This window comes from Acanthochromis polyacanthus, chromosome 19 (genome assembly GCF_021347895.1).
Source record: "Acanthochromis polyacanthus isolate Apoly-LR-REF ecotype Palm Island chromosome 19, KAUST_Apoly_ChrSc, whole genome shotgun sequence".
Lineage (NCBI taxonomy): Eukaryota > Metazoa > Chordata > Actinopteri > Pomacentridae > Acanthochromis > Acanthochromis polyacanthus.
Genome location: NC_067131.1, coordinates 15155576 through 15178354, shown reverse-complemented (window position 1 = coordinate 15178354; position 22779 = coordinate 15155576). Strand labels below are relative to the sequence as shown.

General features: G+C 40.2%; 5 protein-coding genes across 7 annotated transcripts; 4 read left to right on the top strand and 1 right to left on the bottom strand.

The window, feature by feature from the left end:
* Window positions 1-1919: 1919 nt before the first annotated feature.
* Window positions 1920-3392, top strand: LOC110949016 (G-protein coupled estrogen receptor 1-like). The gene has a single exon (XM_022190831.2). The coding sequence runs from the start codon at window positions 1920-1922 to the stop codon at window positions 2988-2990; it is 1071 nt and encodes a 356-aa protein (XP_022046523.2). The 3' UTR covers window positions 2991-3392.
* A 1217-nt stretch (window positions 3393-4609) lies between these two features.
* Window positions 4610-7368, top strand: LOC110949043 (protein ccsmst1). Its single transcript, XM_022190873.2, has 2 exons — window positions 4610-4818; window positions 6826-7368. The coding sequence occupies exons 1-2, from the start codon at window positions 4736-4738 to the stop codon at window positions 7166-7168; spliced, it is 426 nt and encodes a 141-aa protein (XP_022046565.2). The 5' UTR covers window positions 4610-4735; the 3' UTR covers window positions 7169-7368.
* A 205-nt stretch (window positions 7369-7573) lies between these two features.
* h3f3d (H3 histone, family 3D) lies at window positions 7574-9478 on the bottom strand. The gene is made up of 4 exons (XM_022190874.2): window positions 9359-9478; window positions 8471-8605; window positions 8136-8289; window positions 7574-8039 (listed from the first exon to the last, which is right to left on the bottom strand). The coding sequence occupies exons 2-4, from the start codon at window positions 8596-8598 to the stop codon at window positions 7911-7913; spliced, it is 411 nt and encodes a 136-aa protein (XP_022046566.1). The 5' UTR covers window positions 8599-8605; window positions 9359-9478; the 3' UTR covers window positions 7574-7910.
* Window positions 9479-10761: 1283 nt separating this feature from the next.
* On the top strand, window positions 10762-13470 carry c19h8orf33 (chromosome 19 C8orf33 homolog). Of its 3 annotated transcripts, XM_022190870.2 has the most exons (6): window positions 10762-10875; window positions 10968-11073; window positions 11273-11709; window positions 12440-12530; window positions 12778-12924; window positions 13040-13470. In XM_022190870.2, exons 2-6 carry the CDS (start codon window positions 11046-11048, stop codon window positions 13231-13233), a joined length of 897 nt encoding a protein of 298 aa, XP_022046562.2. In that variant the 5' UTR covers window positions 10762-10875; window positions 10968-11045; the 3' UTR covers window positions 13234-13470. The 3 variants fall into 3 exon arrangements, with proteins under 3 accessions (XP_022046562.2, XP_022046563.2, XP_022046561.2); XM_022190871.2 differs by lacking the exon at window positions 10968-11073 and having other exon boundaries at window positions 10766-10875; XM_022190869.2 differs by having other exon boundaries at window positions 10839-11073.
* A 1188-nt stretch (window positions 13471-14658) lies between these two features.
* Window positions 14659-22291, top strand: anks3 (ankyrin repeat and sterile alpha motif domain containing 3). The gene is made up of 16 exons (XM_022190868.2): window positions 14659-14783; window positions 15147-15335; window positions 15428-15626; window positions 16125-16246; window positions 16329-16410; window positions 17508-17625; window positions 17710-17859; window positions 18180-18305; window positions 18459-18574; window positions 18657-18821; window positions 18915-19039; window positions 20545-20686; window positions 20764-21022; window positions 21110-21157; window positions 21235-21326; window positions 21419-22291. The coding sequence occupies exons 2-15, from the start codon at window positions 15169-15171 to the stop codon at window positions 21315-21317; spliced, it is 1902 nt and encodes a 633-aa protein (XP_022046560.1). The 5' UTR covers window positions 14659-14783; window positions 15147-15168; the 3' UTR covers window positions 21318-21326; window positions 21419-22291.
* Window positions 22292-22779: the final 488 nt, after the last annotated feature.

The following is a 22779-nucleotide window of genomic DNA, read 5'->3' as shown; positions in this document are numbered from 1 at the left end:
GTTCTTACTTAACCTAATTATGAAAGAGTAAAATGTACTTGCATAAAAATACACAGTAGGGTGTTTAATATGACCACTTTCTTATTTTCTAAGAAACTGTAGAATATATATTAAATCATTAGGTTTCATTTTATGTTTGGCCAAAAAAATGTGACTTATACATACACCTGTGTTGTGTGTTTGTGCTTCTTGCTGTAAGTGGTGGGCGGCACTGCCACACTACTTTGGATTTACTCTTTCATAGTGATGACCGAGGGACAGGGAGGATTTTAGAGACCGCATGTGGTAAGTTTAGAATATTTAATATGATGTCTTAATTGTTTACTACAAGTTATTTAGCTCAAAGTCACTAATTGTTAAATATAAAATGAATTTATTAAGCAGCAACAAAAGGATAAGCACAGTACATTTGAACAAGTCTTTGGGCATTTCAATTTTTATATAATTAACAGTAGAGAAATATGAAGAAACAACAGACAGAAACTGGACTAATGTGCAACAAAGATCTGTTGCGGGACACAAATGGGGTTCACTGTTGGATCCTTAAACATGGATCACTACAACTGTTCATTTATATGGTCACAATAATCTATAAAAATTCTGAAGTTTCTCGGCTCAAAACAAACAGGTGACATGATTTACACCAGATTTTCTTGATGTTCACCCTAAAACTATTTAAAAACTGCTGCAAATCTGACACACATAGGAACAGGTACAGAGGGACTAAATGACAATGAACTATACAATATATGTCGTTTTGTATCATATCATGTTTGCGTGACATGAAATGTGTCTATGGCATGCATATTTCCAGAGTAATTATCAGTTTACATATATTAATGTTGCTAAATGTATTGTTACACATTGAAACTGCGTACAGACGTTTTTGCTCCTTCACTTAATAAAAGTACTAACAGCACACAGTGAAAATACTCTTTTAGCAGTTAAAGTACTGCTCCTGAAATGTTACTCAGGGAATAATATGTAAGAAAAATAAAGACAATGGAGTTAAAATATTGAAGCAAAATTCCTCAATGCAAGAAAATATCTCCTGTGACTTATTTTATTAGATATCATATATCACTGGATTACTACTACATATGCATTTTGTGAAAGTAGTATTTTGTTGATGTAGCTGGTTGAGGTAAAGCTCTATTTGACCTATTTCCCAGAGGACTGAAGTAATTTCCATTATGAATATATATGTAGATTTTTTTCAATGGAGCAATTGATTGTTGCAAAAATTCTAAAAATAGTCCGAAATTAATATTGTTATCACCTAGACTCCAAAGTAACACCTTCATAACCGATCATCCAAGCCTCAAAATATTTTAAATTATTAAATGGAAAAGCTGCAAATGTTCCCATTTGCGACGCTGAAACTGTAAAATGTGTTTGCATAAAAAAATGACTAACAAAATAGCTTCCACTTAATTATCTGCCATTTAATTAACTGTTTAATTGACTGTTTGAGCTGTTCTTGTATAAACAGTTGTGTAGTTAAATAAAAATAGATTTTAAAACCTTTTCATATGGTGTGCGTGCAAAAAAACGCTGGTTTGTTCAGATAAACCAGATAAAAGTCGTGAAATAAAAGTAGGATATTTCCTTCTGAAATGAAGTGAAATAGAAAGCGTCATGTAAAGAAAATACTCAAGTCAAAGTACTTGCAATTTGTACCTATTTATATTAATTAGTTGAATTCTGCTACTAAATCTTTAGGGGCTGAAAATGAGCTGTTGACTTCCTTCATTTGTCCTCTCCGTCTAGAACAAACAGCATCAGCTCCTCAGTCTATCCAAGCAGCCTGAAAGAGGAACCGAATGGCACCGCAAAAGCTCCAAACTCTTGGAAAACTAAGAACTATTGCAGCCTAGTGGTTAAATACTGCTAACATCAGTGGAGCACAAAAGTGTAATATGGACACAACCATGTACTACAAAGTCATCACTCAGAACAACTTCACTCTACATCCAAATGACACACAAGCAATCCTCTCTGATTTTCTGCAGGCAGCTTCAGAAAATCATCAGAGTTACATCATCAGCCTCTTCCTCTCTGGCCTCTACGTGATATTTTTCTTTCCAGTGGGCTTCATTGGGAACATCCTCATCCTGGTGGTCAACCTGGACCACAGCGGCCGCCTGACAGCTCCAGACCTTTACTTTGTAAACCTGGCTGTGGCCGACCTCCTTCTGGTGGCCGACTCTATGATCGAGGTGTTCAACCTGAAGCAGGGCTACTACGACAAGGCCGGACTCTGCACCTTCATGAACCTTTTCCAGCAGGCCAACATGTACAGCAGCGTCTTTTTCTTAACCTGGATGAGCTTCGACCGGTGTGTGGTGCTAACCAGCACCGTCGGTCACAGCGTGCCACGCGCTCGCCTCAGCTGCTGCCTCATCTGGATGTCCTCCTCTTTGCTCACCGTGCTGCCTTTCGCTGTAGCTCAAATGCAGCACGCAGGAGAGCTGCATTTCTGCTTTGCCAACGTGACCCAGATTCAGTGGCTGGAGGTGATGCTGGGATTCTTGCTACCTTTCTGCATCCTGGGCCTGTGCTACTGGAGGATCGCACAGGTGCTCCTACGCAGCCAGAGGGAACAAAACGGCCCACAGCAGAGGCCCCGCAGGCAGAAAGCCCTGCGAATGATCTCAGCAGCTGTGTTGGTTTTCTTCCTCTGCTGGCTCCCGGAGAACGTGTTTGTTAGTGTTCACCTCCTGAGAGGCGACACAGACGGCGGCACACTGTGGCAGGACTACCCTCTGACAGGACATGCTGTCAGGCTGGCAGCCTTCTCCAACAGCTGCCTCAACCCGCTCATCTACGGCTTCCTCGGGGAAACCTTTCAGAAAAAAATGAGGCTTCTTCTCCTGGGGAGGAGCAGATGGTCCAAGCTGCACAGGTCAGCCTCAAGAAAACTCATCTATGTACCAGCTGCACAGAAATGCCTCCATGTAACATGTCACAGAGCAACTCAGTCCACATGATTAGGCCCTGATATCCTCCCACAAACTGCTATGCTTCCTTCAAATAAACTGCATACAAAAGGAAACACAAATTCCTCTTAACCAATATTTGTGCCATGAGACTGAAGATAGTTTGGTATTAATGTACAGTATAGTATTGAACCAACTGTTTTGGAAATGAAAACTGAAAGATCTGACAAATTTGTGCCATTTAGACAAATGACATAAAAATAACAGGTTCTACTGACTGACTGCTCTGAACTGTGCCTTCAATCCCTATTCACTTTCTTTCAGTCAAGGCATAACTTGATATACAAGATGAAGTTATTATGACCTGCGCTGAAATGCAGCATTTCAAATCTAAAATCAGACTTCAGTTAACTATTAATAAAAAACATTAAATCTCTCTAAAACATTGCAGTTAATATCCTCACCTCGGTTTGCTGTGTCTCTGGTTGCTCAGTCATCTGTTTCTTTTTCTGCTTCTTGTCCTTTTTTCGTTTTTTATCATCTGCTGTGATTGTTTCAAGAGGAATCTGTACTGGAGCCTCCTGGATAAAATAAAAAGAGTCATTATTTTTGACTGTTTTCAGGTGGTGCCATTACAAAAAAGGTTCAGAGTAATGAGGAACATTTTTACTGAAACACTCACCTCTACTTCCAGCTTTTTCCTCTTCTTTTTTACTTTAACTTCCATTGTTTCTTCAGGGGGAATATCATTGTCTGTAGAAGCAAACTTCTTCCTTTTTGGAGCATTTGATTCTGATTTTACAGACTTATTCTTGGCCATGAGACTAACTAGTCCTACAAACAGAAACAGATGTGTGTGTTACTAAACAATAACATATAGATATATTGTATAAAGTTAAAAATGGAGCCACAACAAGCCTTAGAGACAAATTTATCTTTTTCAGAGATAACTAACCCTAATAAATAAAAACCACTGACGTCTAATAGAACTAAACACGCAAATTCAACTACATAGAAATGTTTCGATTAGTAATTTTAACCTACTCATGCCTTTGTTTTGAGGGACAAATAATTACAGAAACAATATCAACATTAACTTAACGCTGGCCACCAGTGTTTTACTTGTCGAAACATGAAAATAATACATCACCTAAACTAAATCATGGACCAAACGACCACAATATTTTGATATAATATCGTAAACTTACTTGCAGTAACAACGTGCAGAAGACTGGAAAGCACACAAGCATGGGAACTCAACCAGGAAGTAGTACCGCTCAAGCCGAAGCGTGATTGGACAAGAATCTGGACGTGTTTTGTGATTGGTCGACGGGTGTAACCGCTTTAAAGACGTTCAACACATCCGATACTAACACTCATGTTGGAAAATGATGGCAAATGTAAATTGGTATGGAAGTATTTTGTAAAAAGTAAAAATAAAGTAAAAAAAAAAAAAAAACGCTCAGCAGATCAATATAACAACCAATGGAACAAAATAAAAGTAACACATGATGATTTAATACCAAAGTAGTTACACTTGTAAGCCTCAATATGGCGTTTTATTGAATTTATTGCAATATTTACAAAAATAAATTTTAAAAAAATCGAGCGACAAAGGATGTAAAGTGGTTCCAGTTTTCTCTGCAGTGTAGCGGAACCATCCACATCAGCGCTGCAGAGCTGCCCCGGAAGGAAGTCGATGCTGCACAACCGTGAGTTACATGACCGTTTGGTTAGAAAACCTTCGGTTTTGTATGACCTAACGTCGTGTGGAGTAAAATGAACAGTTGTTTGAGATGTCTACAGCAGCAGGACGAGTTTTTAGCGGTCTGACTTTCAGTAGAGGGATGTTTGTCCGGAACGCTGCGACGACCGTGAGGTGAGTTTAAATCTGTGGACCGACACGTTCTGTAATGGAGACTCAGTTTCAATGACAGGAGGATATTAAACTGGAGACACTGTGTAAGCTGCTATCAACACTTATAGATAAATGTACGGAGGATAATATTTACAGTTGTAGCTTTTAACACATGACAGTATTAGCTTATTTTGCGCAGAGAAGCCACGTTAATCCACTGAGAGTGATTAAGTCTGTGAATTGTCAGAACATTCATTATTTATATGAATTCACTTCATTAAAGTAAAAATTACCATGTGTTGCCTGTGTTTCATTGAATTATAATTGACTGTCAAAGGAGCAACTTTACGATTTGTCCCTAGATGGCATAATCTCTGTCTTGACTAAACCCTGGACACAACATTTTAAACGTGTACAATTTTTATTATTATTATTAATAATTTTGTTTGTTTGTTTTTTAATGGTATTACATCTGGACCAGCTCTGGATTTTTGAAAGTGATGCCACAATTACATTTCAGAGCTTAAAAAAAGATTATTCTTGATGTTCCTGTTTTTAATGATTCATTATTTTTACATAATCACATTTACATCTTCATACCTTGGAACTTGAAATGTTCTGTGTGGAACATTTTACATAATCATCTACCACCAATCTTTATTTCCATTTTTAAAACTTTAGTGCATATTCTGTCTTTATTATTTATGTGTTTTCTTATTTATTCAAATAATTTACAATTTCTTTACTTCTGTACAAAAAAAATAAATCTTGAATTATGAAATGTTTTTATATATTTTATATAATGAAGACACCTTCTCATTTCCATATATTTGCTTTCTATTTTTACTTTCACTTAAGGGCTACCATGATGTAATCATCTACATCTGTATTTTAGGTTTGGTCCATTACAATTTTACGCTTAAAAATGCTTGTATTTAGGGCTGAAGGATCTTGGGGAAATATCCAATTATGATTTTTCTGACACACAGATCAATTTGCAATATATTTTTTCAAAGCTTTAGTTCAATATTTATTTTTAATAGATTAAAAACATGGGATGGGCCGTTACCACATGAGACACCATCAACATATGAACTGTTCTAATGCAGGGTTGAGAACTTAAAGATATAAACTGCTTCAAACATGTATTTGTTCTACCTTTTTGTTTTTAACATAGCATAGGCGATACTGTAATTATTCCAAAAGCTGTTGCTGTGTTAGGTTAAAATAATAAAATATGTCCAATTCTATAAACAATCCCTGACAATAAAGCAGGTTACTCATTCACAGCTCATTAGCAGACTCTGCGTACTGCACATTCTGCAATCGAGTTCAATAAGATAATGATAATAAAAGAAGCACACCCAAGGTCAGACACGTTGCACAATGTATGTTTGAAATTAGATTTCAACACATGCATTTGCCAGTCCCAATGAAAACATACAACAAGCAGATGACTTTTGATCTACTGGAAAATACATATTTATAAGCAAAACAGACCACCCAAAAGCTTTACTTCATTGTATGCGATTCTACTTTGATTTGCCCCAAAATGTTTTCTGCAGAGAAGACGCGAATCAGAGCACAATAATTCCTGAGAATGTAGGAAAATAAATGTTCAGCTCTCTAAAATTTTCTAGCCAAGGACCCTCAGACCATAAATGAATGAACCCCCCAATGACCTATAGAGCCACCGTCTCCACAATAAATTCAAGTCCTTTACTCCAAGTCATAATGTAACAGTGTGAAATTAATTACAGGTAAATGCCTTGAATTCCTGAACTTTAGTATTAAAAGTAAAAACTCTCAATATGCAGAGAAACTGCAGCTGCCAGTGATATAGATTATTACTTGTGTATTTATGGGTATCACTTTACTGTTGTAGTTGTTCAATGTGGAGCTTTTGTGTTGCGCTTTTTATGTTATAAGCTGATTTTGTAAGTTTCGTCTCCAAAGTACAAATACTTCTAAATCGTTATTAGGTGCTATACTTTCAGTCTTAACTGATGCCGTTTTCTTTTTCCTCAGGAGACTCAACAGTGTGCGATCTCTGGCTCTGAGCTCTCAGCTGTCGGCCAGATCTAAAAAGCCCACAGGTGAAGAAAAGGAGGTAAACGACGAGCCCATCAAGTTCTCCACCAGCAAAGCCAGTCACAGGGTCTGGAATGTCGATCGCTCCATGGGGAGTAATTTCAAGCGGCCCTGGTGGAAAGTCCTCCCCATCAGCCTCATCTTCACAGGCTTCCTCTTGTGGTGTGCAGTGAGAGAGGAGACGGACATTGACGTAAAGCTGGAGAAGCAGCTGTACGAGCATTTACCCAGTTCACTTCCAGATGAAGAGGAGAAAGAAGTTCAGAATAAACCAACTTAACATAAGTGGAACTTAAGCTGTATATTTTTTAGGTTGTATTTATTGCATCACTGTAATTTCTGTGGACCAGGGGCATCAATGAAGCCGTCCATTGCCACAGAATTGCATTTTTTTTCCCAGCAAAAGACTTCTGGATTGTGTTAGTCCATCATTGCCTTTACAAACTAAAACATGTTTATTAAATATGCCTTGATGAGTTACTGAGCTTTTGAGCATTTTGTTCACATAATATTGGACTTAACCAGCTTTCTCCATTGCAAGACTCTAAATGCAGTGGGTTAAAATTAGTGATGCTTGATGGCTAATGCAGGACCCGTCCATTTAAAGCCAACTTTTACATTGTTGAGTATTCCCTTTATCATTTGGGGATTCATTTCCATATAAAGCACATGTACACAAGTCAGGTTGAGGTAGCGGAAAGTTTATTTACAGCACGACAAGAAATCCTATGACATGCACACACAGGATTAAAAAGGTACAGATTCTAAAATACATTTGCAAACCTGAGAAAGAAAGTGGAATATTCTGTTTGCGCATTTACAGATATGAAGCTCTACAGTGAACAGGACAGTGGAAGAGGAAAAACTGAGTGAAATGAGAGATGTAGTACAAAAACATGCCTGAAACTACAAATGACAAAAATCAGGTGGCACACATGCTGGTAATAGTTCAAGATTTACAAAACAAACCCCAGTCAGTCCCACCCACCCCCACTAAAAAGATAAAACCCAAAGGGAGCATTTTATGCGCGCTCTCCTCTAATTCGCCTGGCCAGCTGAATGTCCTTGGGCATGATGGTGACCCTCTTTGCGTGAATGGCGCACAGGTTGGTGTCCTCAAACAGTCCAACCAAGTATGCCTCACTGGCCTCCTACATGAGGGTGGGGAAGAAAAAAAAAAAAAAAGTAATTAGAAACACAGAATGATAAACATACAGCGTATTAATAAAGAATAAGCATCATCTTACCTGGAGGGCGCCAATTGCTGCACTCTGGAAACGCAGATCTGTCTTGAAATCCTGAGCAATTTCCCTGACAAGACGCTGGAAAGGCAGCTTCCTGATGAGCAGCTCAGTGGACTTCTGGTACCGACGGATCTCACGCAGAGCAACAGTACCGGGCCTACAATGACAAAAAGATAAGGCCCATTTAAGACAGAGACAACAATGTGCTTTATGCTTTAAAAATGTAAACAAAACAAAAAAATCAAGTAGCAATATGATCCTATACCATCATAGGAAACAAGTTTTAGTCATTTGCTTTTCAGTTTTTATAGCCTTTTGTGGAACTGAGCTAGCCTCACCTGTATCTGTGGGGCTTCTTCACTCCGCCGGTGGATGGCGCGCTTTTCCTGGCAGCTTTGGTGGCCAGCTGCTTCCTCGGCGCCTTTCCTCCAGTGGATTTACGAGCGGTCTGCTTGGTACGAGCCATTTCTTACCTGAAGGCAAACAAAAGATCAAGTCAACAAAAAATACAATATGATCTTGGCAACTATACACACATACACACACGTGTTTACTTCATCAAGCCACCTGAGCAACAGAGCGCTTTCGCTATGCGGTCTCACCGACAAGGATGAGTCACATCCTCGTAAAAACGACACAATATAGCCGCTGAACCATTAAGGATAAATACAAACACAAACCGAACTGAAACATTAAGCGCGGTAATTCAACAAAAACGAGGGAGAAGCTTCTAAATAAACAGAAACCACGTCTAAAACCGAAATTGTTAAAATGAAATATAAGCCGTGTACAAATCTTTTCAAATCCTCGCCACCATTAAGCTACAGAGGACACACACGTTTCTTTGCTCGTCTATCGAGCAAATTTAAAGCTAGCATGGACGGTTGCAAAATGGCGCCAGCTAGCTACCACGGAGGCTTACGCCAATATGAAGCCACCGTTTCCCTGAAAACTAGTTAAATATTCAGCCACACAAGTGAATTAAATCCTAAACGTGTGTTCTAGAAGGTTTTATTACGATTAAAAGTTAGTACTAAACACATTAAATGTAGCCAACAGTTAGCTAGCCACTATGGCGCGCACCGTTTTGTTGTCAATCGGTTGACGATTTAGGCTCGAGTCCGATCGTTTTTAAACGGCCGTAGATGTCTTGGAAATTAAATATCACTACACCATTAATAAGGACTAAAATGTATATAAGACAAACAGTGAACGCGGTAACTTACCTTTGTGTTTATTTTTCCGCGAAAATAGTGCTCCCTCCTTGCCTGTCACTTCAATGTGTCCTGAGGGGGGAGAAGGAGGCGGTATTTATAGTTCTAGCGGAGGGGCTCTCAAAGTCCCGCCCTCCAACCCACAGGATTGGCACAGACGGAAACCCCTGACGACATGTGATTGGTGGAGGAAAAAGGAGGCTCTTCCTCTGCGTTTGAAGTAGCACGGATCTATAAGTGGCATACTTTAAAATCAAGTATCGACACGAATTCATTCATGCAGCTGAAACTGCCTCCTCTAATCCCACACAGTTTAGCCATCGGCTTTTGGTCCTACAGCTTTAGAGTTTTTCAGTGATTTTTTTGTAGCATAGAGCTCGCTGATACTCCTCTTTGTGAAGGGGAGACAAGACGGCACAATGCTGCACAACAGTCTACACTATGAAAGCAGATAAGTCATCAACACAGATGACAATCAATTTCTGAAATGCAGTTCTACTACATACACGCCTTACACTCATAAAAAAAATACAAACCGGTTTTAAATAAACAAAGAGAGCCAAGCCACGTGAACGGTGTTGCAACAGCATGAGCTGCAAAACAAACCTCTGTATTTACACAAATGTTTCTAAAGAACCGCAGGCCACTGTAGATGATCAAGGAAGACATTCAGCATCATTCTGCAGCTCACACAGCCTGGAGGGATTACTATTGTTTAAGCAGAAGCCCTGATAGTTGTGGGGTCTTGTCAAGCATCCTGTTGGAGGGTCTGTCTGATTCTTTGTCTGTTAAAAAAGGAGGGAAATGAACGCACAGACCACCCAGCCCCTTTGAAATGAGCCTGGTGACAAAATCTTGTCACTTGTTTGTCTTTAAAATTAACCTGTGGTGTCACTTCTGCATTAGATTTAACAGCATAGCGATATCTATTTTTACTTTTTACACTTGTACCTACTTTTGTAGTCATCATTTTAAAACTTGTACATAACACTTTTTATTTTTTCTTATTTCCTTATTTTTGGATTTATTTATTATTTAAAACTGTATTGATTCATGTATGTATCTATTCCTTACATTGTTTTTTGGCTTTCATTTATTTTTTATTAATAATAATTTGTGCATTTTACTATTTATACTTTTAATTATTTTTTTTTTAGTTTTCATAGAAATTAAGATATATTTTGAAACTCATTCACAAATTAATCCACAGCAACATTTATTAAAAATTTTGTAGCTGTCGGATTTTTTAAAGCCAGAAATTAGATCTAATTTTTAATTAGCAACATTTATCTGATGTCTCATTTCTTGTCTTCCTATATTTTAGATTTAAAAAATGAAAATCAGCCTAAAAACTCCTCGCAATACTATATATTATGTATTTTTTTTTTCAGGTAAAACACCATTTTAAATAATAAATACAAGATGTGTGTCAATTCGCTCACTGGGTCACATGAACGTCGCTAAGCGGAACTTTAGTTTGGCGTCGGGGAAACATTACCAGACGGACCTATTCTCAAGTGACATAGGTGGTAAGTTTCTGCATTCGACATGGCTTGATGGAAAACAGGAAAATAGAAGAATTTAGAAGTAAACTTGTGCTTGCTTCGGTGATCATGTTTAGATGTCAGATGTGTGGAGTTAAATAATCGAGTCGAACGGGCGCGTTTCAGCTGAAAACCTGCAAATCTGAGGAACCAGCATGACTGAGCAGAGGCTGCTGTTTATAGGTACATCAGGACTAAACTACATGCTCAAGATATAAGATAAATATATTTCCTACGGGGCTTTATGTTTGCATGTGTTTGGTTGGTTGTAGTAAGAATTTGTGGAGAAAATGTGTGTTTTAAACAGTTAAAATCTAAATAATATTTCAGTTTACAGTCAGTGCTTTGCCCCTAAATGTAAATGTCTTTACTCATTCAACAGATATAGATACTCAGTCAGTCAGCTCCACACCCGCAGAAGGCCGAGCCGAGAATCCTCTCTGGACCCGCAGTGACAACACCTTCAGATTTAACTTCCTTGCCGACAACGTTCAGGAGAAAACATCCCCATCAGACAGCACTGAGACATCAACAAGCCAGATATCCTTCGCAGGGCCGGGATCAGATTTTGCCTTCAACTTTCAAATCCCGCCTGCAGAAGACATGGACACGACAGATGCCACCGCCAACGCCTCTTCTTCAGGCAGCCAGCAGTGCATCCAAGATGAAAAGCCTTCTGGTTTGCAGGAGGGTAAGTCTGCATCTGAACCGTCTGTGCAGTCAAAATCAAAGAAGAAGAAGAAATCTGGAAAGAAAAAAACATCTGAGCAACCGCAGAAGCCAGCTGAGCGGAGTCCAGGAGGAGAAGAAGCAGAGCTGGTCAGTGTAAAGTGTTTTCATTCATACCTCTGAATTTAAAGCATTTTCTGGGTGTTTTTTTTTTTTTGCTTCTGTTACATTTGTACTCACTATAGACTCATTTTTCACTGCAATATAAAGTCTGGAAACAATTGTGGTGCTACATGCTATAGATAATATTTTACTACTTACATTTTTACAGAATGTACATACTAGTTGTTCACATCAACTCTGCAAAAAAAATTTCACCTTGCAACAGTAACAATTTTTTTATTTTTTAAGCCATGCTACATTTATTTTAATAATTAACTCACTTTTTTTTTCGCTCAATCTTTCTAATCATCTCCTCTCTTCTCTGTGTAAACACATCCTGCAGTTCAGCTGAAAAGTTCCAGAATTTTTGCCATGTGACCGTTGGTCTCAACCTAGTCAGTTATGGCTTCTAAGTTGCGGCAAGGAGCTCAGAATTTTTAGATTTTTGCAGAATTTAGTGCAAACGGTTAATTTTTGGCAAATTTCTAAATTAGGCACACAGAATGAAGTAAAAGGAAGTAAAAAAAAAAAAAAACACAACTTTGCATCTGTCTGAAAGTTGAAAATCCAATAATTCTTTAAGTTTTTACAGTTTCAGGCTCTGAGAAAACGTACCTTTCAAACCCGACGGTAGGTTTTGACGTTCAGGAGGTTGAAGTCATCATGATGGACTCCTGTAGATTCTTTCAATGATTTCATGTCTGAATGTGTGTTTCAGAGTGCAGAGGAGCAGCTGAACAGGCAGCTGGACTGGTGCATCGAGCAGCTGGAACTGGGATTGAAGTGCCAGAAGGGGACACCAAAGCAGAGTCAGTGTGATTTTTACCTCATGGTGCTTATTTACACCCAGCGCTAAAATGTTTTTTGAGTGAGCTGATCAGAAGGCTCGAAATACAAGTGTGAATGTAAAACATGCAGGGATCTGTAGAAGCACAGGTGTTCCTTTAACACAAGTTGTAAATGGGGTCTAAACCTATACAGAGCAATGCAAGTATTTAAATGGCATAAACATTGATTTGCTTTGAGGTTTGACATCTTGAATATTTCCCCCTTTAGAGGAAGAGGCCTCTCGTGCCCTGAAAACTCTGCGGAGCTCCAAAGCTCCTCTGGCAAAGAAGAGGCAGCTGATGAGAGCCATGACCGGAGACTACAGGAAGAAAATGGAAGAAGAGAAGAGCAGGCAGTTCAAACTCATTCAGAATGGTGAGTAGATTGTCGCCGTGGGATGATTTGATAAGTGAAATTTGGAATGTGGACAAAAGTTTATGTTTTAACTGTGAAAGTGTCATAAATTGACAGATTTCTCTGTTCCTGACAGAAATTGCATCAGCTCAGGTCAAAGTTGTATCAGACTCCCCAAAGAAGTCTGTGTTCCACCGGAGAGCTGAAGTGAAAACGCAGACACCAGCAGCAGAAGAAAACCTGCAGCAAACTGCAGCCCAGACTCAGGAGGAGACATCAGCTTTTGTCTTTACTCCATCAAAGGAGGAATTTCGATTCAATTTTCTTTGATTTTTTTTTCTGTCCCGAAGACAATCCTTACACCATCAGCGAGTGGCACTTACCTGAACAGTCTGAACTGTGTGACGGAGACTCTGGTGATAGAAATGTTAAAAAAGCATAAAAACCCATAAACTGCAGCTGAAGATATGCAGAGAAAACATACTGAAATTACAAGTCATATTCAAAAACATTCGTTCTTTCGGTTTGTACCATATTTCAAAATAAAAATGTGTGTTTTTGCTTTAAGTGTTTTGTTTAAGCATAAAAATATAAAACTATAATAAGTAATTTTTACTAAAACATGATTTGATACAGTTCTGGCAAAGGTATTTCATAATGTGAGTTTACAACAATTTTTGATTTCTGAGCTTTTCTTTATTGACACAAACCAACCTTCATGTCCACTGCTGACTATATTCTGTGTTTGGCATCAGAAGCCTCACAGTGTTCAGCTCGAAACTGAGACATATTTGTGTCTCTACAGCATTAAAAGGAAGAATCAAGTTGTTATTATCTTGGAAATCTCCAAATCCACACTCCTCTTCAAAGTGGTCGAGTGATGTGACGCTGTTTCTGCGCTTTGAAAAAATAAACTTTTTACTTCTTCGGTCAGTTTGTAGCATTTAATCTGATTACCTGAATAAGAAGCAGTTTAGCTCCATTCCTCTAGACTGAGTCAAATCTTTGTCATTTTCATTCTACAAATAATTCTATGTACATTCTGTCTCTGCTAGTTTACTCCGTTTAGCATACTGGTGCCTGTCTTTTGCTTGGCTATCTTATTAATTCCACTGAAAAACAATCTTTAAGCTTTAAGTCTTCTTTTTTACCTTAGTTTTTGTCTTACTTTGGTCATTCTTTCGTTTCATTTTGATCTACTTAAACTAATGTCTACCTACCACACGTATATAAAGTGTCAATAACTCTGCTCATTGTTAGTAAAATAGTATTTATTCCTGTATTATCGGAATCTGCAAAATTTACATTAAAAGTCTGGGTCACTTTTTAGTATGGACTGTCACACATATCCAAAGTTGTATGTAGGTAAACCCTCATTTTCCTTATTTAGATAATTTCTCTTGTTGATGTGATCTGGTGTATGTTTGTTTTTATGTAGTTTATGAGAGCAATGACTCAGTGAAATCTTGGCTAGTAAAGCTGATTCTGATCCTGAAGTTGCTCAAGACACCGAGACCAAGAAGTCTGAAGCAGCAGTCTCAACATTAAAATAAATATTTAATAGTGATTCAATAATGTTAACGCCCTCATAACACTGAATGCTCTGTAAATGGCTCATAACTGAACTTTTATTCCTTGTCACCTTTAAAAATAGCAAGATTCCAGTGTTGCAAGGGTTAAAGAAAAACAGACAAAACGTTAGATAACATTTGTGCACCAAATAAATGATTTTCTTTTCTTTTTTAATCCCTCTGATTTTTTCTCTGAAAATCTCTTTCAAACAGGAAAGGGCGGGGTGTGTTTCAACACGAGCCTAATTGAGTGTGACACACAGAGCACGAAAAGTTTCTGCTGCTGAGAAAACAAACTACTTGCTGACTGTGAGTTTTTAACTCATTGTTTTTATCCACATTGTGAAATATTAGTTTGTTTGTATTGACGTTTGACGGTTTTAGAAGTTTATTTAGTTTAGTTTTAGCTCGCTGTGTCATTGTATAGAGGAGAAACGTTTAAACCGTTATCTGACTAAGCTAACCTAGCCAAAAGACTAAAATATGAAATTAGCTTCAGCAAGCTAAATATGAAATCATCTGTAACTTTAAAGTGAGGCCACTTAAGGAGCCTGTATTAGTTAGCAGTGCTTGTGTGTTTATTATGAACGAAACTCTACAACTTCCAGTGGCTCTTGCCGTTTAATGATCAGGTAACAGATGCTTATGTTGGTTCTTCTTGTCTGTGTCCAGGTGTGAGGAGTCACCCGTGAAAATGTCCGAGTTGAGCGATGAAGCCAGTGAGTCTGAGCAGCTGGGTGCCAGCCTCTCCCTGTGGCTGGGTGACTCCCTGGTGAGACCCGAGGAGCTGGACGTCCCTCTGGACCTCCACACCGCCTGCTCCATCGGCCAGTACGACGTGGTGGCTGAGTGCATCAAAAAGTGTGTTCCTTCTCTGGAAACACTCCCAACATTAGCAGGTATTCCCATTTCCTCCACAGCCCACATCTATGATCGTGTTTGTTTGTTTGCAGGCGTGAGGTGGATCTGAATGGAAAAAACATTGGAGGATGGACCCCGCTGATGTATGCAGCCTACATTGGCCATGACAACATTGCAAATCTGCTGCTGGAGGCAGGTGTGAATGTGAACGCCACCACTGTTAAAGGACTGACACCCCTGATGCTGGCAGCGAGCTGTGGGAATGAAAGCATCGCATACTTTCTGCTGCAGGTACAAAACAGACCCGTTAATAATTCACAGATGTGTCGCAATCTGTTTTATTAGTGGATGTAAGCTCATGTGACGTTGAAAATCAAACCAATCCACCAAACTAGGCAAACATTGTTTTTGATCTAAGCTGCATTCTTAAAAAATTAATCAAGTTTGTTTATCTCCTGTCTGCTCTGTGTAAACACAGCCTGCAGCTCAGACAAAAAGTCAAGAATTTTTGTCAGGCACACTTTCAGTTGTGCTGAGGAGAGCAGAAATTATAGTTTGTTACAGAATCTGGTTCATGATAATAGTTTATTTTTGGTGATTTTTTTTTTGGGAAGGAAACATGTAGAATTAAGATGTTTTTGATGAAATATCAGAATTTCAGCCTTTACTGACGAACAGCGTAATTTTGAAACATGCCTTTCAATGTTAGAATTTCAGACCTTCAAATAGTATGCTGTAATATTTAATATGAGTTCATATGAGTTTTTTTCTTCTTCGCTACCCTTAAAGCAAGGGGCCGAGTTGGAGCTGAAGGACTGTCGAGGCTGGACGGCTCTGTTCCACTGTACGAGCACAGGCCACCAGCAGATGGTCAAGTTCCTGCTGGATAGCAATGCTGATACTAATGTCAAGTGAGCGTCTTTTTTAACGATTAAATCACAACAGGGATAATCTGTACACATTATTTTCATGGCTTTGATTTCTCACCTACAGAGAGCCGGGGTCTGGGTTCACTCCTCTGATGGAGGCTGCTGCTTCTGGACATGAAATCATTGTTCAGTACTTGCTTGATCATGTGAGTTGGTCATTGCCTAGACCCTCCAGAAAAACGTGATTATGCGATCGCATGAATTCCCGCCTTAATCACCAAAATGCCGCTGATTATGTGGGGGTCAATTATTTCCCAAAAGGCCGCATAATCCCTGCAAAACAGCGCATAATTCCCGCAAGAATCTCACATTTCCACGAAAAAAAGAGAAATATGCGGGTCCCATTTGATTTCACAATTTCCGCATAAAATGAGAAAACTATAACCAATATAAATGGAGTTGTGAGTGAGTTTTTATGTGACGCCCGGCCTGACGTCATCAGTTCGCGCATTCACACAGACACTAGAAGTACGAGCTGATGCGGAGCGCTGCGCCAGCGTTGCCAACTTAGCGACTTTCTCGCTAAATCTAGCGACTTTCCAAAGCGTCCTAGCGACTTTTTTTTGTCAAAAGCGACTAGCCACAAATCTTTTTCTGCCATTTTGGAGACTGACAGGAAAACTCGGATCATTCTGCAGCTACTGTCCTCAACAAGCAGCAGGTGCTGCTGTGAGCTTCTCCCCCTCCCAAAGCACAGGCTGTCAGTCCAGTAACTCCGCAGCAGTCCCAGTGTCTGATTAGAGGACACATCCCTCCGCGGCCAGACGGCAGGTGAATCGCGCATATTTTTGCATATTTCACAACTATTCGCATACTTTGCAACTTCCCGCAATTTCCCCGCATAAAATGGCATAAAAACCCCACATATTTATTTGCATAATCAAGGATTTTAGCCCCATAAAAAAGGATTTTTGCCCGCGTTTTTCTGGAGGGTCTAATTGTCTGCGTGCTTTTTTGCTGTTTGTCATGATGGTTAGGGTGTACACTACATGGGGGTAAACACTTTTCACCCCTGACTCCCAAGTTCGACTCTGAAAGTAATTACTTTGCTCTCTTCCCCTACATTTTCTGTTCGTCTCTATTGAGCTGTCTAAGATGGAGCTACATCACCAGAAAATTTACCCAGAGTGATTCACGTGCCACTGAGGATGATGTTCCAAAAAGAAAAAGCTCAATGCCCTGCTCACACGGGGTTCAGGCCTTGTTGGGAGTCTGACATCTGTTTTCTTTCATTATTTTACAGAAAGTGAAAGTAGACGACCGCAACGCTAAAGGAGAGAGTGCCCGAGCCCTGGCCATGATGTACGGCTACACCAAGATTGTCAGCCTCATTGACTCGCGCACTCCAAGAATAAAACCAGGTTCTTAGCTTAACACAAAATAAACTGTAGTTCTGTCTTTGCCTTTTGCTCTCTGATTGATGTGGGCACGTTCCACCTTGTCAGGACACTTTGAAGACCTGAGCTCCTCCGAGGACTCGGACAGCGCGCCACCGAGGACGAGGCCGGGTCGAAACCGAGTTAAAGGCGTTAGCATCCACGACGGGCCTCAGGCCATCGCCAAGTTCCGAGTAGGAGGCACCAGCAAACTGTGTGGTAGTGTCACATCATATATCCAACCTGTGCCAGTGCTGAGCCACGCTTTTTACAGTGTGATGGATCCAGTTATGAAGGAAATTATACACAGGGTTTAGATTCTAGGAGGAAATTCAACCAGTCTGTGCATGAAGCAGGCTGATGACTACTTTTATGTCCAGTTTTTCCTTGAATGTTGAAACACTGTTGAGATTTCATGACAGAAATTAAATCAAATGCAGTTAATTAGTCAGCTTTATTTTGTACAGTGGAATGCTTCTGTTCATGACTAAAGTTGTGGGTTGGACATTGGGTTGTTTACGCCACTTTTCTCCTCTCAGAGCCCCCTGCTGCGCTGCCAGGCTACATGACGTTTCGTGATATCGGTGAACAGAACGACGGCATCTGCTACCGAGACGTGACGTCACCGATCAACGAGCTGGACGGCCAGAGCAACAGCAGCAGAGGTGAGAGCTGTGCGACGCCTGAAATATGTCTTTGGAAGAAATTCACCGCAAGAAGTGCTGCAGACGGTGATTAAAATAGTGTCCTCTGGCATGCTGATGAGCGGCACCGAGTGTCAGCCAAAGAAATGAATTATTTTGTTTATACTGCCGCAGACGACAGCCCGTTCTTCGATAACGACATGCCCACCATGAGGAGCAGCAGCAGCAGCAGTGAAGGCCTCTCTCATGTGATCGGCCTCAACTGGGAGGGCTCTGTGGAGAGTAACGAGGTGAACACACGAGCCACAATTTTTAAGACAAACTGCTGATTTTTTTTAAACTGTGACCTACAATTGCACCTTTCTCTACCAGGACTCTGACCAGTGTAAAAAGAGCAGCTTTCGCAGAGCAAGTAAGGGTCATCACTCCAAAAGCAAGACTCGCCATGGAAGCAACGATGCAGCTCACTCCAGTGGGACATCAAACTGCGGATTACCCGCACATGTTGGTTTGCCGCCTTCCTACGCTGGTCCAAAGGCACGCTCGCTTTTTGAAGTCACACTCTTTGTTTCATAGCCAGTTCATGCAGATTTCATTCATTTCTTGACCTAAAATCTCATATTCCTGTAGGACCTGGCAGAGTTCCTGGAGCAAATTGGCTTCTCCAAGTATCTCCCTTTACTCGAAGAGCAAGACATCGACCTGCGGATATTTCTTACCCTGACAGAGAACGACCTCAAAGAAATAGGGATAACGTAAGAAACTGCAAAGCATTCTTTCATATTTACCCCATAAATGCAGTGTTTGTTCTGTTATAGAGAAGCAAAGTTCAGACCTTCTGGTGCACCACATGTGACCTTATCGTGAAAAATATCATTCTGTGGTCCTGTTTGAATTGTGCTTGCCAGTTTGAAAGATCATTTTGCAAGTCAAGAAAGTTGCATTTTGTTGCAAAGTTATAGTTCGGCACTTTTTATATTTCTGTGAAGATGCTCAGTACAACAGCAGCATGAGCACAGGGTTTCTGCAGGGCATTAGAAAGCATTAATAGTCATTAAGTTGATTTTGCAAAAATTAAGGGCTTAAATCACATTAAAAGGCGTTAAATTTGATTCTCACTGGCATTAAAAATTCTGGGAAAGGGTTGAAATGCAAATTCTAGCAAAAATAGCTAGAAAATGTGGATTTCAGAGAATGACTACAGCCTGTGGGTGGTCAGGGGGGGGTTCCAGATTCAGAAATGGTGAAATGTAGGGACAGATTTCATAGAAAAATGATCTTTGACAAAAAAACAAACCCGTGTAGTTTGTTGTGAGTTCATAGTCGTGGCCTTAAAATAATATTAAAAAGCATAAAATTTGACTGGCTAATTTCTGCAGAAACCCTGGAGCGTTAATTTTCACCTTGTCCTTCCAGAATGAGGGGAAAAAAGGATTAAAAGAAATAAAAATCACAACAAGTCTGATATATTGAGAGCTAAAGTCATGTAAATGTAGCAGATCTATCAAGATCTTCAGTGGCTTTGGGTAGAATATAGAGAGAAGGTTACAGTGACATTTACTGGCATTTTTGGAGTGTGTCGTTTAATAACAATTTCACATTTTCAACAGTTTGAAGAAAAACTGTGACTTGAAAAATAAAATTTTAAATGCCCAACTTACAGCACAATTAACCCTCATCAGTACACTTGATGCCCAGCTGGACCCCAGTAGTATTTCATCTGTTTTACATTTCTGTGACTCTCCATATCCTCTTAATGTATATTTTCCTAAGATGTGTGTCGCCTAGAGATACAAATATGAAAGAAACAATGGAATTACTAGTGATGATTACTCGTGTTTATTGTGTACAATATTAGTGTAAGAACTCCTGAATTGGAACACAATGCAACTGAAGCAGTCATCACAAGAGCAACACAAACATGCATAAATAAAAGATGCACAGTCCTTCTGGGGTCTGCATGTACTCTAAAATGATTTTTTTGTATATATGCCACAAACCTGGTTGGAATCAAATAAGCTTTGGTTTGTGAGATGACAACTATGTGGGTGACAGCTACCTACACGGACTGAAAAATCCCACGTTCAATTAAAAAAATAGGACACCCTGGGGACCGCATAGTGTACTGATGAGGGTTAAAAATGGCCTTTTTCTTGCTGTGTGTCTCTTTTCTGAGACCAGTTCCAGTGGCGTACAGCTGCGAGTGGTGGGATGTTGCCATTGGTATGAAAACTGACTCCGGTCTTGCTTTCCTTTCCAGATTGTTTGGACCAAAGCGTAAGATGACTTCGGCCATCGCAAGGTGGCACAGCAGCGCTCGGCCTCCTAGTGACGCTCTGGAGCAGGCTTATGCTGACCAGCTGGAGGCAGAGATGCAGGAGATGGCCATTCAGCTACACAAGGTAACCATGGACAGAATTCTCACTGTAACTTCACTTCTGTGCTTTTTCTCAGCGTTCATCTAACCCTCCCTGTGCAGCGCTGTGAGGAAGTGGAGAGCCTGCAGAGTCAGGTGTCTCAGGAGAAGGAGCTGCGTACAGTGATGGAGGGATGTCTGATGGAGGACAAAATGGCTTGGAAGAGGGTCCACGCCGAGCTGGTGGAGAACCACCGGCTGGCTCAGGACCTGAGCAGCACACTGGCCAAGGCGAGGGCCTGCCGCACTGAACTGCTGTCCTGTTTCACTGCAGATGGAAACAGCATGGAGGATAAAACTAAAAGTGACACTGGTGTTAAAGGTGAGTTACAGTGGCCTATGTTGGACAACATTATTGTTTCTAAACTGAAATTTCAAACATATTACGTGATTTGACTTCTTGTTCCAGCTGGGGAGGAGCTGATGAAGAAGCTGGATTCCTATGAAGAAGAACTGGGTAAGACGGTGTAATCTCGGTGATTAAAGCGGTTTTGTGTCAGTCTGTGCTCACATCTGGTTGCTTCATGATTACAGCAGGGACCTTGCAAACCATGCTTCAGAGTCTGAGGCGACTGAGTGCTCCTGAAAAAGTCTCAGATAGCTGGGAGCGGCCTTAAGCTTTTCAGGTGACTACAAACTCTCAGTGGATGGACAGAAGAGATGTGGAGGAGCTCTGCAGCTACTGTGAACATAACTTGCTTTTTCTTGTATTTTGAAGGGGCTTTTGCCAACCTTTGACGGAGGGTGATCCGACCACCCCGAACAATCTCAGTGAAATGGGAGAAGGCCGAAGCTAAGGCCTGCCCTGCCGGACCAGAGCAGCTCGAGGAGCAAAGCAGACCCGCTGCTCGTCTGATGGACGAAGGCCGAGGGCAACGGAGAAATGACAAGCAGGCAGGAAGGGTATCTGACCCTCACACGCTTGTGCTGGTGTTTACTGGACTCCTGTAGGTGGATGCAGATGCTCGGAGAGGAGGAAGGACTGATTGTGGATCAGTAATACTGTGATTTTACAAAACTGTGCTCTCTTTCTGTATGAAATGTGGGTTAAATTATGTTGATGCCACCACACGGAGAGGTACGTTTTTGAAAAGTAGTGTAGTAGTCAAACTTAAAATAAGTTCTGCAGAGCTACACTTTATTTGAATGAAGTCTTCTGGTTTGTATATTGGTGTTAGGGATTTGAAAATGACGTCCTGCTGAATGCAAGTTTAAGAACCAACACGAGAGAAATGTATGAAATCTAAAACGCATTATGCTTCAAACATGGCAGCCGATATGCTGGACTCTTGCGTCTGTTGACACAGAGTTATGAAGACAGTAAGATGTCAGAATGGCCACATTTACAGAGCAAAATAAGTTTAGTATTTGTTCAGACAACAAATACTTGACAGTCTGGTTTCTTGTTTCTTTCAAGTGGCTACTAATTGCTATAGAGCAGGGCTCCAGACTGCGACTAAATTTGAGACTGAGTAAATTTTTCATCTCCTCGCGCATGACAGGCAGCCTGAGTTGCTATTGGCAAGGCAGCTCAAACTAGTTTCATTGTATGTGAAAATGTGCAATGACAATAAAGATCTTCTCATTCTCATGAGGGACCAGTAAATTTGCCGATTAAAAAAAAAATCTATTATTGAATATTTTTTGTTGCTGACAAACTTCTACTTCACACTTTAGCCCAGTAGCTGACAGACTCCAGAAGAAGAAGGCGGACCAATGTGTGTGAGAGCAGGGAACGAATGACAGTGAAACTCCTCATGTTTCACAAAGCCTTTATTTACATTCAGCAGTTAGCCTTATTTTAAAGACAAATTCACCTTTCTGTCCTTCACTCATTTCTTCAGGAAACACCGCCAGTTTGTCTCCATTCCAGCTGCTTCTAAGTTTAGACACATCCTTTGCTAGACAGCAACAGCTTGGAACCGTTTTCTTTCATCTTTAATCACATTTAAGTTTCCTGAACTTTGCATTAACTTCAACCAGCCACAGTTTTATGAGCGTAATGAACCAGATTACAGGAACACAACACACTTCAGCTGCTGACAGGAAACAACACAAGCATCATTAGCTTGATGCTAC